At 35.4% G+C, this 17,456-nt stretch overlaps 3 protein-coding genes across 5 annotated transcripts; 2 read left to right on the top strand and 1 right to left on the bottom strand.

Annotated features, from left to right (window-relative positions):
* Nucleotides 1-1,496: 1,496 nt before the first annotated feature.
* LOC109536129 (protein transport protein Sec24C) lies at nt 1,497-6,004 on the bottom strand. Its single transcript, XM_019902211.2, has one exon. It carries the CDS (start codon nt 5,887-5,889, stop codon nt 2,518-2,520), a length of 3,372 nt encoding a protein of 1,123 aa, XP_019757770.2. The 5' UTR covers nt 5,890-6,004; the 3' UTR covers nt 1,497-2,517.
* A 189-nt stretch (nt 6,005-6,193) lies between these two features.
* LOC109536130 (m7GpppX diphosphatase) lies at nt 6,194-11,238 on the top strand. Of its 2 annotated transcripts, XM_019902213.2 has the most exons (4): nt 6,194-6,600; nt 9,322-9,467; nt 9,557-9,778; nt 9,834-10,656. In XM_019902213.2, exons 1-4 carry the CDS (start codon nt 6,252-6,254, stop codon nt 10,125-10,127), a joined length of 1,011 nt encoding a protein of 336 aa, XP_019757772.2. In that variant the 5' UTR covers nt 6,194-6,251; the 3' UTR covers nt 10,128-10,656. The 2 variants fall into 2 exon arrangements, with proteins under 2 accessions (XP_019757772.2, XP_019757771.1); XM_019902212.2 differs by lacking the exons at nt 6,194-6,600; nt 9,322-9,467 and having other exon boundaries at nt 9,558-9,778; nt 9,834-11,238.
* A 1,757-nt stretch (nt 11,239-12,995) lies between these two features.
* On the top strand, nt 12,996-17,444 carry LOC109536184 (protein lines). Of its 2 annotated transcripts, none has more exons than XM_019902294.2 (2): nt 12,996-13,230; nt 13,340-17,444. In XM_019902294.2, the coding sequence occupies exon 2, from the start codon at nt 13,412-13,414 to the stop codon at nt 15,632-15,634; it is 2,223 nt and encodes a 740-aa protein (XP_019757853.1). In that variant the 5' UTR covers nt 12,996-13,230; nt 13,340-13,411; the 3' UTR covers nt 15,635-17,444. The 2 variants fall into 2 exon arrangements, with proteins under 2 accessions (XP_019757853.1, XP_019757852.1); XM_019902293.2 differs by having other exon boundaries at nt 13,351-17,444.
* The last annotated feature ends 12 nt before the right edge of the window (nt 17,445-17,456 follow it).

Raw genomic sequence — 17,456 nt, forward strand, 5'->3', positions numbered from 1 at the left:
TCTTCGTACAGAATTGAGTTTTTTCACAATCAAGTCAACATGCATATAGCAAAATTCTTCAAATTTTCTATAATTTATTTAACAGCACAACGTGAAGGTTTCTGTTTTTGTGCTTCATCACATTCTCCATAAATAATAAATAAGTTTAAATATTCTTCGTTTGTATAATTTAAGCGTCTGGACATGATTATTAACTATTTTCAAAAGGTAACTGACAGCTGTAAGTATTTCTTTGGCATTTTATTTTAATAAAAATGGCCACTTTCGTCATGGCAAGTCAGAGTGACAGAATTTAAAATACATAAGATGCGACAAAATAGCCATATGAAGACATTAAATTGACAATATTGCGAAAACTAAACACTTTTGAAATAGACAACATATTACACAAACTCACCCTTATTTTTAATACTGAATACGATACAATTATCAAAAATGGCAGTTTTCTCAACGTCATTTTGGAATTTTTTTTAACCCTTGAATTAATAAATATTAAATGTTATTGAAAATCCATTAAAGTAAGTCCCTTTCAACAAAATGCTACTCAAATTGAGGAGAACATATTCCCTTGTGGGAAGAATCAATAATTATTCGAGTGGCTACAATTGTCATTTTTACATAAAACTCAAATATATATGAAAAAAGGTTAGACTGAGATGTAGGATATTAATACAAGAACTGTATTTTGAATTTGGAGTAGAATTCAAAGATGTGATAATATATAGGGTGTTCCATTTAAAATCACCAATTTGATACCTACTTCCGTATAAGCGGATGTGGCCATCTTGATAATATTTAGACCGCTTGCCACCAATGACTTTGGCACACTGTCCAATTTTCTCCTAACAAGTTGTTTGTGTTGATATCGATCGCGGCGGTTCTCGGTGAGACCCTGTATAGGGTGTCATATATGTGCAAAGTATAAATGACTTTATGTCAAACTTTGACATTTACATCTAACCTTCAGATTTTCAAAAATTGAGTGACAATAAACAATAACTTGTCACATTTTTTTAAATAAATAAATGGTCTCGGAAGATGTCAACTTATGAGGAAACACCCTCTACAACTCACTGAACGATACACTGTTTAAAAAATAGAGTCCTCCGTTCAGTACGCTTAAGTAATCACTAACTTGCACACACGCAAACGATATCCCTTATAACTATTTTGCTTTCAGCCCTTCCATTGTTTATCAACGAAAAAACCATTATTAAGGTTTCAGAATTCATGCAAGACAAAACCATTAAAAAGGACTTTTATGAAAGTTCAAAGTTGATTGTTATCTCTGAAAATCCCGATCTCATTCTAACTCGAAACCTCACAACTTTTCTCTGATTGAACCCAATCTCCAATTTAGCATCAAAAGAAGTTTATTTATCATATTATAAAATCAGTTATATTTACGCTAATACATTATTTTCACTTGGTTCACGCCCGTTTAATGTTACATTGAAAATCCGAGGTGAGTCATTGGAATAAAATTCAAAAAGTAATTCAGTAAAATAAAATATATTTCGTTTTGGAAAAAGAACTATTATATATACAAAACAGAACTACTAATAACTATTCGTATTTCCAACTTTTTCAGAATGCTTGAAGGAAAATAACATAATTTTTCTAACGTACCGATTATTAGTCAGAGTAAATCAATATAAATCGCTGCGCCTAAATCAGACCATATTACAAGAACTACGATATCAATTAACAAATGATTTCCACTTTAAGTATTGCCTCACTATAAAAAAAATACGAAGTCTGACACAATATTTCATAATTAGTCTGATTTGTATTGAAAAGTATTAAAATTATGCATGTTCTCGGCTATCTGACAAGATACTAAAGTTGTAAAAAATTGTGATTCCTATAATGCTAATACCCCATCTTTAACCATGCGAAAATAAAGCTGTAGAAATACTATAGAGGCATTATTAAATAATACACAACAGTTCACTTCAATTTCATCCGTCGTGGTATGATATTTCAATTTCGGTAATTAAGTGAGAATTATTTGGGAAACAGAAAAATTTTACTGACCGTTCACAAATTGGCCTGCAAGAGAGAATTGTCCTATTCAGTGTGACTAATAAATACATGAGAAAATGCATAATATGGTTCCTACAAATAGCCAACATATGAATGATATATAATGTTTAATCTAAAATTAATACACATCCACAATACACAGACTTTATGTTAATATATTTGATAGCGATTCGTACAATCGTAATTATTTACCACCAGGTCCAAGGAAGCTTATCGTTGCCCTCTTTCGTGTAATTGCATTTCAAACGTTCTAACAAGCGTCTATGTTTTTACGTAATTCACGTAGTTGAAATAGTCATAATCGTAAGAAATTTACGTGTTACTATTGAGCAATTTGCTGATAACCGAACTACACATCTGATTCCAATCAAAGAGATAACCGTAAAACCGTATGAAGACCTGTTGGTAACTATTATTAAACTGTTAATGTAACATGTAGTTGATTCAGCACTTCGGTGCTCAATTATTCAGCTAGCTCAACAATGCCCTAATTTCCTTATGCATATGACACAAAAAGTCAACATAACCAGGTGATCCATCTGTTCCTCTGTCCTCTACCAAAAAGTGCTTGAACACTGGCTCCAACTTTTCTCTCTGCCTGACTACAGTCAATCGCATATATCTATGTCTTTCAATTCTTAAGTCATTTATTATTCTCCTGACTTCTATCGACAATGGGTTGTCCAGTTCGGGAAGATGTGGCCGCTCTATATCGATCTGTATCGCAGAAGGTGCTCCGAAAACATTTTGAACAAATTCGGGGTTTGCGCCGAGGCCCACCCACAAAAACATATGAATTCCATTCTCCAATAGATACACTCCTTGTTCGCTCAATTTCTCCATGATGCATCTTATTGGTAAAGGCGTTTCCACTGGATTTGTTGACAAATCAATTTCATGTAGTGGAATTAACGTGGGATATAAATGACCTGTCGAACTACGAACATCCATCGTTAACACGGCCTGCATGACGAAAGCTCTATCATCAAGAGTCATATCTTGTCCGCCAGAGAGTGCATCGCATCTGAGTAGGCAGTTGGTGTACAGAGGCAACAATTTCATACATTCTGGCAGAATTAATTGGCCTGCACTAGTAGGCGAAGCGCAATTTTTTCGATAAGTTGCCAAAATTTGGGCAGATCTATTCACTAAGGCGTCCTTCACAGCCTTTGGATTGTTTTCCGAGAGCTTGTAAGTGGCTTGCTTCGCAAAGAAATTAATGATCGTGTCCAGATCACAGCTTCTATATAAATCAGCCATTTGCGCACATGTTTTCAATGATAAATTCATTATTCGTAAACGTCTTTGCCCTGAACAGGAAGTATATAGTAAAGCAGCTTGAATATATACTCCTTCCTCTTCGGATAATTTATCGTCGTGCTTTATTTCGATCGCAATACCTTTGTCACAGTCCAGTGCAGCTAATTCCATGTCCGTTGTATTAGACATGTAGAAGTACCCATAGAAATCAGTAGGTCTTACTCCTGTTGACGTTCTTACTCGCATAATTCCATCAAAGGCAATGGGACGGCTGATGTCCATAATAACATCAGTAATTAAACGATCTCCATCGATGTCTGCTTGGAAATATGTGTATTTGAAAACTTCGCCGCCTGTGAGTCTAGACACTTGACTTATTGTTGCAATATCTATATAGGAATTATTGAAAATGAATAAGTCAACAGCGCATCCTGCAGCGACACAATCTTGACCCAACTGATTATAGGCTTGAGTTTGAGGTGTTAAAACCGTCTTTTCTTTGTCCGTTCCAAGAAGTTTTCTATCATCACGATTTCTCAATTTTCCGGGTGCATCTGCAGAAGGAAGCGTTGAGTGGAACACCAAAAGCTTGCCAGTAGTGTCAGAGGCTTTGAGTGCTTCTAAACCAGCCAAAATAGCCGGTAGCAGTACTATTTCGGTCTCTTTGGTCTCAGCAAATATGGTCGGAATTTGCTCCATTAGGGAATCAATAACGGCTTCAGATTCTTCAGGAGTGCAAAGGAATCCATCCAGCAGCGGCATAAACATTTCTTGGGTGTCTCCGACAATCATCATCTGGGGCCCAGCTAACGTTCCTTTGATGTTATAAAAATGAACAGAACTGTTGTATGTAATGAAGCCCACTCTCATGTTGCTCTTTTCATGGCCCTGGTCCACCGGTAAATTTTTAATAATCTCCTTCATTTTAGAGCACAGTAATTGGACCATGCCGGATTTAATATTGTTGTACGACACATCAATAACAAATATTATTGCTGGCGGCTTGGGCAAAGTGTTATTGCGGCAATAATCAGCAGTTGCCACAAATTCGTATGATCCCAACACCAATTCGGGGCGCTCATATTTATCCATTCTTTGCCCAGTGTGATCCAGATGCTGAAAATATTGTGCAGGAACATCAGTTGTAGCTTTACAAAACAGACACTGAAAACGTCTGCCGGAATCAATAAATTGCATATACGGACACATGTATGCCTTACATCTAATACACCTAACCGGGCCTAACTCGCCAAAATTAACAATAGGAGGCGGATATTCATCTTTGCCTACTCTAGCCATCGGGCTAATTACTAAACTAAATGGAACTGCAGTGTGTTTCAATATATCTTGAGAAATCGGCACATTATACATGGTAGATCGAATAAACCTAGGGCTACAGTTACCTTGGTCTTGAACTACAAAGTTAGTGGTTACTAATGGAGGTACCAGTCCTTTTTCGTTTGTGACAAACAGGCCACTTCTGCTGGCTTGATCGTCTCTAATAACCTGAATAAAACTGGGCATTTGGTCGGGATCCAGCTTCCTTGCAGTTTGACCCATATAACCGTCTGGTTGTCCCATTTGAGGATACCCAGGTCCTTGTTGCATGCCTCTAGGTTGCTGCTGCATGTAACCGGGAGGCTGAGGAGGCTGCATGGGGCCCCCTGGCTTAGAGCCACTCAATGACATTGTCTGCATTTGGTTGGAGATATTTAACTGATCCAGATGATCTGCATTTGGGGGCATACGGTTTGGGGGCATTTGCCCTTGCAGAGAAGGTGGAAAATGGTTTTGAGGAGGAAATTGCCCTTGTGGTGGTGGAGGCATTTGACCTGGTTGCGGCCCAAAATTGCCCTGAGGATTGGGCGGAGGCATGTGAGTCTGCATATGACCCATTTGTGGCCCGAAATTGCCTTGCGGCTTGGGTGGCGGCATGTGAGGTTGCTGTGGTCCAAAATTGCTTTGTTGAGCTGGAAATGGCATTTGAGCTGAATTGGGCATTTGAGGCAAATTGCCAGGTACTGGTAAGGGCGTTGAACCTGGCCCTTGGATAGATAAACCCTGTCTTGGAGGCATTCCTGCTTGAAGAGGTGGCATTGCATTGGCAAACTGCCCAGGAGCCTGAGTGGGAAACTGTTTTGGTGGAAAATTGCCTTGCATTGATTGCAATCCGGGATTTTGACCTGGCAAATTTGATACTTGATTCATATTTGGGTGATTAGGGTTTGCATTGGGCAATGGTCCTTGTTGTCTAAACTGGGGCGGAGAAGGTTGTGAGGCAAAATCAACTTTACCTAAATATGGTTGATTAGAAGGGCCATTTCCAGATATTAATTGGTTGTTTTTCTGTGGCATGCCTGGGGCATACGCGGATATTCCCATGGGATTAGTCGAATCACGATTTACAGGCGGACCATTTACAGACTGGGGCATTCCTGGAGGAGTAGGGCTTGGTGCTCCCATTGTTGGGCCAATTTTATTTACTGTTGTTTGTGGAGCTGTTGCACTACTGCTTCGTGGTGCAAAGCCATTTGAAGGCAGATTAAAATTGCCTTGCTGGGGCGGTAAAAACGCAGGGTTCATTTTTACTACCACAAAACAATTTTCACTTTTACTTTGCACTTTAATAAAAATATGTACAACTCACATCTGCCACGTAAGGTTACACGGCAAAGAAACATCACAAATGTCATCGAAATTAATTTGAACTTATTGAAATGGCAACATCGTATCACTTCCTACTAGCTGATCACGACTGTCTTTGCATTTGCTATCAATTAAAAAGGGAAAGATTATGTGAGTAGTTCACCTTAGGTCACTAAATGCGTTTAGTCATTTAAAAGGTATCAGTGGCAACCATGAAACAATGAATGTATTTATTGTATCGTGAGTGGCAACAGTGTGTCTACAGCCTATCTTCACAATTGTTTTGTTTTTTGAGAACAATGGCCGCTGATCAGGTTGATAATAGTGAGAATGGTGGTGTTTGTCCGGCAAAAAAGCAAAAGCACGATAAAGATGCAACCGAATCCGTTCATAATCACTTAAAAGATTTGTCAGGTTTTCAACTAGACACCGTCCTGCTTAATAATACCAGTAGAAAAACGGTTTGCTTAAAAGGCAGTTTTAAATCTCAGGAGGGTGATGCTCTTGTCATCTTGGAAAAAACAGCATTTTCCGCAGAAAATCTAACTCCTACCAGTGAATATTTTACAGAAAAAAGTTATCTTGAAAAGGTTTTCCATAACGATGCCTATGGAAACTACACGTGTTTTCCGGTGCCAGAGTTGAACAGTAAGTTTTTAAACGAGCACATGCATCATAAGAGTTAAGCTTTGGCGGCCAACTAGTAAGTTTTTCAGGCTTTTCGGTTGTTGTGGAAAATAGTTCCTTCCTGGCGTTTTGCAGGCACGAGTTGCATCTCCAAATGTGCTTTTGCTTGAAAGCTGATCCATCCTGATCATTAGTTCAGTGCAATCTTTCAACCTCTGGCTTATCAGTCGATTGGAAGGTTCAAGCGAAAACACCTTTAAAGATGCGAGGCATTCTCGAAAAGAAAATCTCTGCCACGACGGCCCGAAAAACTCACCAATTACAAGCATTTATCTGTACCTATGTAAAGCTTAACACTCAACATGTCTTTTAAGGCAACCTGTTTAAGACGTTTAGATTTATCGGAGTTGTGTAATAATATTATTCAGTTACTTTGTTTCGTAGAATTCTACAAGATCAATTATTTTTGAAAAATATTAAATTATTCCTTGCTTTTATAATTCGGCAAACTTTCCAACTGCTGATCATGACAAAATTTTACTGCGAAAATGATGCAAAAAATTCGATAAGTATGTCCAAAATCTAATTTTTATTAGCTTTCAGCCCTGATTTAATTAAAGCTCTTAAGTTTTATGCAGGGTGGTCTAGTTTTCAAAGCGCAAACTTCAGGGATCGATAGAGACTCGAAAAACTTCTTCATTGTCATCAGTCATCATCAGTCTTCATCATTGTCAGAAGAACGATCTTCATTGTCCTAAGATGGTCACACGTGCTATACGGTTTTCTCAAGCCCGCTTGTTCATCTGGCTGGTATTGATCTAATTTATTAGTCAGTCTGTTCGTAAGAATTTTTGTGAATATACTTGCTGATGATAATGATATCGGGCGATAATTCTCTAAATTTGTTTTATCTTCTTTCTTGTATATTACAACAGCGTTGTTCACATTTTTGGGTATCTTTTCTTGTTCTATACATTCATTGAACAGTGTGCAGAGTTTTGACAACAATATATTTTCTCTCTCTTTTAGCATTTCTCTCAGAATTTCATCTTCACCCGGTGCCTTATTATTTTTCATATGATTTAGAGCATATCTAATCTCGTCCTCAGTTATTTCGGGGATCACTTCTGATCCTACATTCATAATCTTATTGTTTTCTTGCGCCGCTGGTGTTTGAATTTTTTGAGTGTATAAATTACTGTAAAAATGTTCGGCTGTTCGTATTATTTCTTCTCTATCCCTCTATCTATCTCTATCTATTCATTGTGTTCATTTAGACCGTGTCTCCCCATCCTTCTTGTCTCTTTTGCTAAACTTCTAACTTCTTCCAATGATTTCTCCTTTAATAGTTGTCCCTTTTTTTCAATACTTTTCGTTGTTTCATCCCTAAGCTTGTATGTTTTTTCTTTATTCTGCACTGCTATTTCTCTTGCTGTTGTATTGAATATGGATGTTAGTAAAATATTGGCTGGTTTTGTAGATGTTCTTTTTGTCCTGAGTTTTCTCCATTTCTTATTCCATGTACTTCCCGGAATCTTTCCGAATTTTTGTTCAACGTTTTTGGATCAATAACTTGTTTCTTTTGTTTGAGAATCTTCCTCCGCTCTAGCCTAGCATTAACAGTTACTTTGGCTCTTATCATTCGGTTAATATTGCGACAATTTAGAGCGGTAACGTCCTTCACGACTAATTTATTATTGGAGAAAAAATAGTCAATTTCACTTTTTGTATTACCATCCGGACTTTGTTAGGTCCATTTTCTTTGTTTCTTTTTATTAAAGAATGACGCCTTCGAGTATAATCGATGTTCTTTTATGAACTCCAGCAGTCTCTTACCTCGTACATTTCTCTCATCGGAACTAAATTGCCCTACATATTCTTCAGCTGCTTCTTGTTTTTCCCCAATTTTGCATTGGAGTCTCCAAAGATGAAAGTTTGCTAATCATTTCCCTGATCTTATCATAAAATTGATCTTTTTTATCGTCGTTGTGACTTGATGATGGGGCATAACAATATGCAATATGTAAATGTGTGTCCCGATTTGAGAATGAAACATTCGTCTCGTTTTCTTCTCAATTCACACATTCCGATCACATCCCAATTTATATCGGATATTTCTTCCTCTAATTCGAGCAGTTGTGATATGAGACATGAGCTCTCTTATTAAGTTTTTGATTTGTCTTCTCCGTGTTCTTGTTTTGAAAGCGAACTTTTGCCTCCCCAGAATCCTTGAGGCGTGGGATTTTGATGATTCGCCATTTATTTTGGATCAGCCAGTCCAAACATGAAGAACGTGGAGAACAGATGCTGTTTGCAGCTTTCCACTCTAGGTCAAACGCTGCTGCTAATTGCTGCTAAAATTATTTGTAAAGCGTCTATAATATCCAAGAAGACCTAAAAATTCTCAATTTCTTGGGTAGATTTAGGAATCGGATATTCTTTGACAGCCTTGGTTTAGTTAGGATTAGGTTTCACTCCATCTGGAGAGACAACATGGCCTAAATAAGCAAATATTTTCTTCAAAAATGCATACTTATCTGGTTGAATTTTGAAATTTGTAACTGTTAAACGTTCTCGAAAACTTATGTTAATTTTAAAGGGATAAAATTGGGTCTTTTTCTTCGCGATTCATATGGTGTGTAAGGAAACTGACATTCTATACAATCAAATAGTTTGAACTTAATGAATACTAAAAAAAACAATTTGTAAATCTTTGAAATTGAAAATAGACTGTCATTTCAGGTGTTAAAACGACTATAATCCATCCTGCTACTGAAAAGCATATTATCAAGTATTCGTCCCAGAACAGTTATATGCTTGATGAAACACCAGATATTTATAATAACATCGTTGTACCGCATATTACAAGCGATAAGTTTGATTTACAGGTAAGTGTTGAATTGAAAATTAGTTAAATATAAAACTAAGATAGTTTTCTACATTGAATTGTTCTTTTGTATATCTTCTTTTGTTTTAGTGGGTGTACAATATAATTGACCACAAATCTGAGAGCGACAGAATTTTAGTGGAAGACACTGATCCTATAAATGGCTTTGTAGTGGTGCCAGATCTTAAGTGGAACGGCGATTTGGAAACATTGTATTTTCTGGCCATTTGCAATCGAAGAGAACTGAAGTCCATCAGAGATCTAACGGCTGAACATCTTCCTTTACTAAACAATATCAAGGCGACAACTATTGTAAGTTTGTCCAGGTTGTTATAGATCAAATAAGCCATTTTGATTGTTTTTACAGAATGCAATTAAGTCTAAGTATGGTTTAGATGGTTCTCAGCTACGGATTTACCTACATTACCAGCCATCCTTTTATCACCTACATATTCACTTCACGTACCTGAGACATGAAGCTCCAGGAATTCTAGCTGAAAGGGCTCACCTGCTGACGACTGTTATAAGCAATTTAGAACTTATATCAGACTATTATCAGAAAGCTACTATTCCATTTGTTGTGAGAGAAAATGACAGCTTATTTGAAGAATTAGCAAAGCAGAATCTGTTGAAGAAGCGAGATGGAAAGCAAATTCCATAAATCAATTGTTGTTGAACTTAGACCTAAGCTGAAAAGTGCAAGTGTTTTTATAACTTTAAAGGATGATTGTCCTAATGCCACATCCGTTATTTTAGTTGAGCACGACTTTAAAGTGGTTTTTGAAAATGCTGAAAATTTTACCGTGCCACTGACAAATTTTGATGCTCAATCGTCTACTTTAACATCCTTAAAAATATCAGAACACTTTATTTCCTTTAGGCTCTTAGCGGGCCAAAGTAACGTTTCAAATTTTGGTAGTTTTAAAACAGAGCTGCTTGAAAATAATGATATTGATAGCAAATTGAGTAATTCTACTTTTATTAAAAATAATATTTTATATGCAATCGACTGTGCAAATTGCCAAAGAAGTTTAGGTCCCGATATTAAATTTGAAAGAGTGCTGCCACTTCCTGAAAATTTAGATCAGGCAGATTGGTTCTGCCACGGACATGATTCAAACCCTGTCAATTTGCTTGAGCCCAAAACAAAAGATTTTTTATTTACTAATTGCTATTTCTGCATTCACAAAGATAAAATTAGTAATTGTTTATCAAAAAATAACGTGCTAGTGTGCAAATTCTGTTTCAATTGGCTGGGAACATTAAGCGAAAATTGCACAGTACGACTGTGGTTTAATACAGTAACTTTCAGAGATAATAATTGCGGAGTGTTCAACACTGCACCATTGACAGATGCATTTTTAACAATTCGCGGACTTTTCGAATGTAGTTTGTTAAATTCTATTAAAGCTATTTTCGTTTATAAGAATTCCGATGGAGCAAAACACTACTTGTTACTCTGGGTGTTAGAGAAGCAACTGAATATTTTGCTTAGCTTGAATGAACATTCTAAATCCACGAACGTTGCGAAAACGTTATTTAAATTTCTTGATCATGATGACAATGAGATTCTTGAGCAATGGAAAAATGATCAAAGCGTAGATGTTGTGGACGTTTCAAAGAATATGATGGTGGAAGTTATGAAGCACTTGTATAATAACAATAAACTATTTCCGGTAGAGTATTCCAAGTCCAATAATTTCCTTGTTTCATATTTATGTATGTATGATTAAACGGGTTTTAATTGAAGAATAAAAGTTATTTTATATCTATCTTAATTTTGTATATATGCGGTTGTATTTAATAAGAAACCAGCACCCTTGTTTCAACACCCTGACTCCCAGAGCGGCATCAACACAAAAGTGCCTTAAGACACAGTGTTACCCAGGCCCACGTTGCATATTTCCAGGGTGACAATAAAAAATTACCTCTAGCAAGAACTTGATAAAATCTTTAATTTTCAATAACAACAAAATTTATTTTTGACTACAATAATATACTCAGCCGGATTCGGAGCGGCCTGCTTTGCGGAAACTTTTCTGCCACATCACGCAACTACTTCGAGCGACAATCGCGCAATTGGCGAAGAGAGAAGAGTTTTGCTGATTCAACAGATAAGCCCTACACTAGATAAGTCCTACACAACACGGAGCGTTAGAATACCAGCTCTGGATGGAAAAATGTTAAGAGAGCATTTCTCAAACCTCATCAAGAAGCAAAAAAATCGCCCAATCCAACAAACCTCAGTCCAATAAAATAGTCACCAACTTTTAACTTCTAATTATTAATTAAAAAAAAACAAATAAAACCACCAATTAAATAAATCATTCTATATAGTTTTATGTCTCTAAAAATTCTATATAATTTTCAGTATATTTAAAAATTATTCTGATTTATTTTCCTGACTGCATGTACTTGTTATAATATTCTTATCTTTCCTGGGTCTCAGTCAAAGTGTGAAGTACAAATTTTGAATATCAATTGTTTCATTACGTTTCGACGAGACAGCGTCATCATCAGATTTAAAATTTACCCAAACCACAAACACCAATTCACAATTAAAACATGTTGTATAAAAACTATAATTTATTTATTAAGTGTCAAAACATTCATCCGTTTTTGAGGGAAAAATCCTTCATTTTGGGAGAGCAAAACACTGGAAAAACTTACCTCATGATTGGTAAAAATCAACGTTCTTTTAGGTATTTGCCTTCTTGAAACCTTAAATTCGTCTGAATTATTTTCTACATTTGCGAGAATGGTATACATGTATTGAGATAAGCAGAAATAGTTTTAATTTTTTACCAGTGTACTGGGTGTTCCATACTTATGGCTTTATTAGGGTTTGGGAAATGTTGCTAAGGTTGTCGGAATTTGATCTGAAATTTACTGCTTTTGCATGTTTTTTTTATTTGCATCAGTTCTTGAATTCTTCTTTTATGATAATTTGCTTCCCTAGCTAATATATCTGCGTTGTTAAAATCAAAATTATATAACATTTGGTGTGCATGTTGTGCTAATGCTGTTTATTTTCACTAGTATTTCTCAGACTGTATTTACGTTCGTACATTCTCTTGTTTAAGTATTGGTTAAAAATTATAGAAGAAATAAAATAAAGAACAAATCTTATAAAGATAAGAGCAACTTTATCAATATAAGATACAAAGTATAAGAAATTATTGAAGATTTTCAATTAATAAAATATAATTCTAAGGGAACAGAACAGTCTAAAACTAAAAATAACCCTATATAAACTAAAAGCACAGAAAAAAATAAAAACCTTCAAAAATGCATGTTACATCTTAATGGAAGATTGCAAATAGTTATGCCAAAATGTATCGCATACAAATGTTGCTCGTTAAAATTTAAAAATGTTTTTTAGAATAATTCTCCCTTCGCTAAGGTTATCTTGGTTTTCCCTAGATCTCGGAAAATTTTCCTGACCTTGAAAAACACCGCCTAGGAATTTTACCCGCTAAAACGTCAAGAGCAGCATCCGTAAATGTGGCATCGCTGAAGACCGTCACTAATGTCATTATTGTCAATTATCGCTTGTCGCACGCAATGGTCGTCCCATCAGCATAAATATTGTGTTTTTATAAACAAATCAATTGTTAATTTTCCCGATTTTTTTGGTGGATGTCGGGTTTATGTTATACCAATTGCGTAAGATGGAAATTGGTTGCATTTGACCGTAAAAGCCGCCCCATTTCTTCATAATGTTATTGACTACTGTTTGAACTTGTTACTCATGAGACTTGCAGGTAAGCTTGCAGTTCATATTTTAATAAATCAGTCCTAAACTGTGCCTATTTACGGACGACAATAAGACGAACCTTAAATATAGCCGACGTCCTGAAATATGCTTACCAGCTTGATTTTAGGTTTTTCGTTGGATACCGCTCTCCAACTTTGTAATCTTCAAGTTGCCCCTCATTCGTTCTAATGGTGCTTTGGAAAAGGGGGTTTACAATGTCGTTAGAACAGCCAGTTAAGAAAAAACCGAAACGCGAGGAGAACAATCGCAGTGTAGATGAGACTGATTTTATACAAAATTTAAGTGAAAATGTTGTGCCGTCCAATCTTCAATCGCTTCATCTTTCCTTACCTCCCGATGTTAATGAAGATGATATCAGTTTAAATGGTGTCAACTTGGGTTATAGTACAAAAAGTTTTCTGGAAGCTGATACAAGTGAGTTGGAAAAAAGTGCTAGTGAGTTCGAAAACAGTGAAAGTGACTGTGCGTTAACGGAAACTAATACATTAAGCCTTTCCCGGACTGATAATGAATCCAGTGTTGCTCCAGAATCCAACCACTCCGGCACAGTAAATATACATCCTATTAGTACAATTGTTCAAACTGCTGCTGATATAGCATGTAGTGATGTAGTCCAAGTTATAGCAGACAATTCTTTAAACAATTTCCAACAACATCTTATCAAGCAATGCTTGTGTGGCATATCAGAAACCATTTTACACACACATTTGATTGCAAATGTACAACATACAAGCACTTCACCAAATGATGTTATTGTGTTAAATGAATGGTCTGATCAGCAGACGATCCAGTTTTTATCCAACCTTCAGCTACTATTCGATATTTACCTGAAGCAAAATAATAATGGTTTTATTTGCACCAAAATTGTTTTAAACTGTGAAATGATTTTATACAACCAATGTAATCTCATTGAGCAAATAATCTCGCTTTGTGAAAGCAGGAATACGTTTATCTTATACCTGGCAGCAAAAGTGCTTAGTAGTTTTATAATTACTGCGAAGGCTAACATTAATAATGACTGGATTGAATTAATTCTGAGAAATCTCACTTCTGAAGTATTCGTCTATTCAAAAACTAACTTTTGCCTGGAAATTATAAAAAGGGTCGTTGAATGGAAAGACGTTGATATTCATATATTGGAAGACACAGATCTGCAAGGCTCTTCAGGGTCGAGTAATCCAAATTCAAATTGTGTGAGAGTGCCCTTTAGAGACGCCGAAAGCTTCGACACTTCGTCTATTAAAGGGCTTATTATAAAGAGCTTAGAGTCAATATGGCCCGACTTAATTCGCAGAATCGAAAACTCTATTGTAATCAATCCATCGCCTGTTGATAGTGAAACGTGCACTTTAACTTTTTTGATGCTCTGGGAGCGAATTATTTCCGTTAAAGCAAACCTGAGTGTTATAGATATAAAACCGTTTTATGCCCATTTAGAAACGTTTGTTGCTCTTTTAAACAACAATTTGCCTTCAATTATTTGGAAGCAGTTATTGTCCTTATTTAACGAAGTTTTATGCTACGGGAGTACTTTGTCATTACAAGACATGGTTCCTGATGATACATGTCAATTAGCCCATTTGATCGTTAGATATGTGAAGGATTACAGATTGTTAGATAGTCTCCCTTTTCGTCAAGAACCAGGTAATACCATCAATACTTTTATTGGCTCCATTCTTAGCTCTGAACCGGCTGAAACAGCTGTTGATAGAACACTTCTTCAAAAGATGGTTTTACTGGTATTAAAATCGGTAGCAGTTACCATTAAGGAAACCAGATCAGATAGTTCAGATTCCAGTGTTGGGTCGGAAGATTATGATTTTTATCAAGATATGCAAATGATTGAAAGATCGATTAGGGATGTGTTGAAGAAAGTAGATGCTTTTGTTAAGAACTCCTTAGAGTTTCATCCGGAGACACCGTTTTGTAAAATTATGATTCACCTGTTTTGCGACCAAGATAATTACCTTATTGAATCCATGGTGTGTACCCTTGATATCGCAGTAGGGATTTCTTATAGAAATGCAGTATTTCCTGATTTGACCACATTGCTTAACCCTGTACACTCATTCACAGAGTTTTTAAAGATTGTCAGTCACGATTCGGATGTTTTACTTGATTACCTCGTAGGAAGTGAGACCTGTTTTTTGCTATATTTGCTAAGGTTTTTAAAATACACCCGCCGTAATTGGCCGAAATTTGTTAGTAGTTGTGCGGAAGGCAACACGCCGAGAAGCAATGAATTAGATGACACTATGACTGTATTAATTAGGCTTAAAATGCAGATTAATAGGCTTGTTTCTAGAGAACTGTTTCCTTACAATATTAATCCAATTTTAAGACTATTGACTGTTTGCGAAGGTTTATACGATGGTAATGAATATAGTTGATAAAGCGGGTGACCATCGCAAGCGTCCTAAACTCTAAAGCTTCATGGAGCTCTTCTTAACATTTTTGCAGTATGAATCAGTATTATGCAGCGCGAAGAAACGTAGTTGATGGAAAAAAAAATATTTTTTTACAATGTACCTAAATCATTATAACTTACAAAGTCTCTAGTCCATTTACCTAGCAGCTTTGTTGAAATACATGCATATTACATTAAGCGAATTGAATTAAACTTTTATACATCAATATTTAGGTGCTTATTTTTACATTCTATTTTTTGGCACATCTTTGTTCAATATCCGCTTTCTTTAAAATGTTTGAACCAACTTTCCACTAGCTATAATATGTCAAAAAGAGATTCATACGGGATCAAGTAAAAAATGTTAAGTAGGTCTTCCTAGAAACTATTTATTTTAGAATAGGTAGTGAAATAATTAAAACTCCAGCTTTTCAGAAGGCCGATGACAATAAACGGTTTAAAAAATTTCCATTAATAATACTTATATTATTTCAATTTTTTCTAAATGTATATTATATATCGATGACGACGACATATTTGCCAAAACATTAATTAGTTATTATCAAGTTAAAGTTTTCCTTTGAAAACAGTGGAAATGCGTTACAATAAATTCATTGAACTGAAACTATGGTGTATAGTAGTTGTGTGTATAGAATTTCAGAGGCTAAAAATATGGCCAAGCACTTTTGACAAATTAAAGCTCCTCTATTTCAAATCTACAGGGTGATTCAAAATTGGCGTCATTTCTTTTAAGAGGTTATAGGGGCTCACTTGGAGAGTAGAGTCGAGTATGGTAAAAGTAAACGATTTTGAGAAAAACATTTTTCTTGCAAATTTTTCATTATTTAGAAAATAGATCCTCATCTTGTTTTGACCTACAACTTTTTTGTGTAATAATTGATAAAGCTACTTTACATTGTAGTGAGTTGAAATAAAAGAAACCAAAATTCAATTTTGGAAAATAAATATTTAAAAGTTGAAATAGTTATATGAAAAGTAACCTATTAGTAATTTAGGTTCATGTTTACATTTATTCCAAGCATTAAAAACATGTTTTGTTTTCACTAGCTATTTTTATTAAGGATCGAAACGTAAAAACTATTTAGAAACTCGTGAATTAAACCCTTAAGAAAATAATAAAAGTATAAATAAAACTCTATTTTAAATAATAAAATAAATTTTAATTTAATCTAACAAGTTTTTTTCAATGAAGTGTGTATACAGGGAGTATCTTTGTAAATATAAAATGTATTTTTTTGAAATATCGGGAGAATGGTACGATGTATTTTGGTGAAACTCGCTGTGAATTTGTTCTTATGTAAGACTCATATTTTGATGAGACAATCGATTTCATCCGTTTTGGGCAAGTGGTGAATTCTTGAGTGGCGTGGTACAAAAACTACCAGAACTTTTTATTTGCTGGGTGAAATCAATTCATTTTGTTGTTGATTTATTCACAATGTTGTGCTCTTTGCAAAATCTTGTAGCATTCATAGTTTTTGCGAAAAAAATGTTTCTGTTTTCTTGCTACTAACAATGTGACATTCTGAAATAGGTGTCTTGGTTATCGGAATAGAATCTTCTAAAATTTTTGTTTAAGTCTGAAGACGTTCCTGTTCTTGCCTATGTTACCTAACACACCTACATTGTTGCCGAATTTATGATCTAGATTTTTGCAAATGTCTCAATTTTAAATTTAGAAGTTAATTTTTTCACTATTTTTCTTGTACTCCCTAAACACCCTCAGAGGAAATCACCCCAATTTTGAATGTATGATCACAGTTCAAAACTCATTAGAATTTGTA

This window comes from Dendroctonus ponderosae, unplaced genomic scaffold (assembly GCF_020466585.1).
Source record: "Dendroctonus ponderosae isolate FM_Combo_2020 unplaced genomic scaffold, Dpon_F_20191213v2 Dpon_F_20191213_8, whole genome shotgun sequence".
Lineage (NCBI taxonomy): Eukaryota > Metazoa > Arthropoda > Insecta > Coleoptera > Curculionidae > Dendroctonus > Dendroctonus ponderosae.

Excerpts from the sequence above, each read along its gene's own strand:
- LOC109536129 (XM_019902211.2), bottom strand. The coding sequence starts at position 5,889 with ATGAACCCTGCGTTTTTACCGCCCCAGCAAGGCAATTTTAATCTGCCT.
- LOC109536130 (XM_019902212.2), top strand. The coding sequence starts at position 10,108 with ATGGAAAGCAAATTCCATAAATCAATTGTTGTTGAACTTAGACCTAAG.
- LOC109536184 (XM_019902294.2), top strand. The coding sequence starts at position 13,412 with ATGGTGCTTTGGAAAAGGGGGTTTACAATGTCGTTAGAACAGCCAGTT.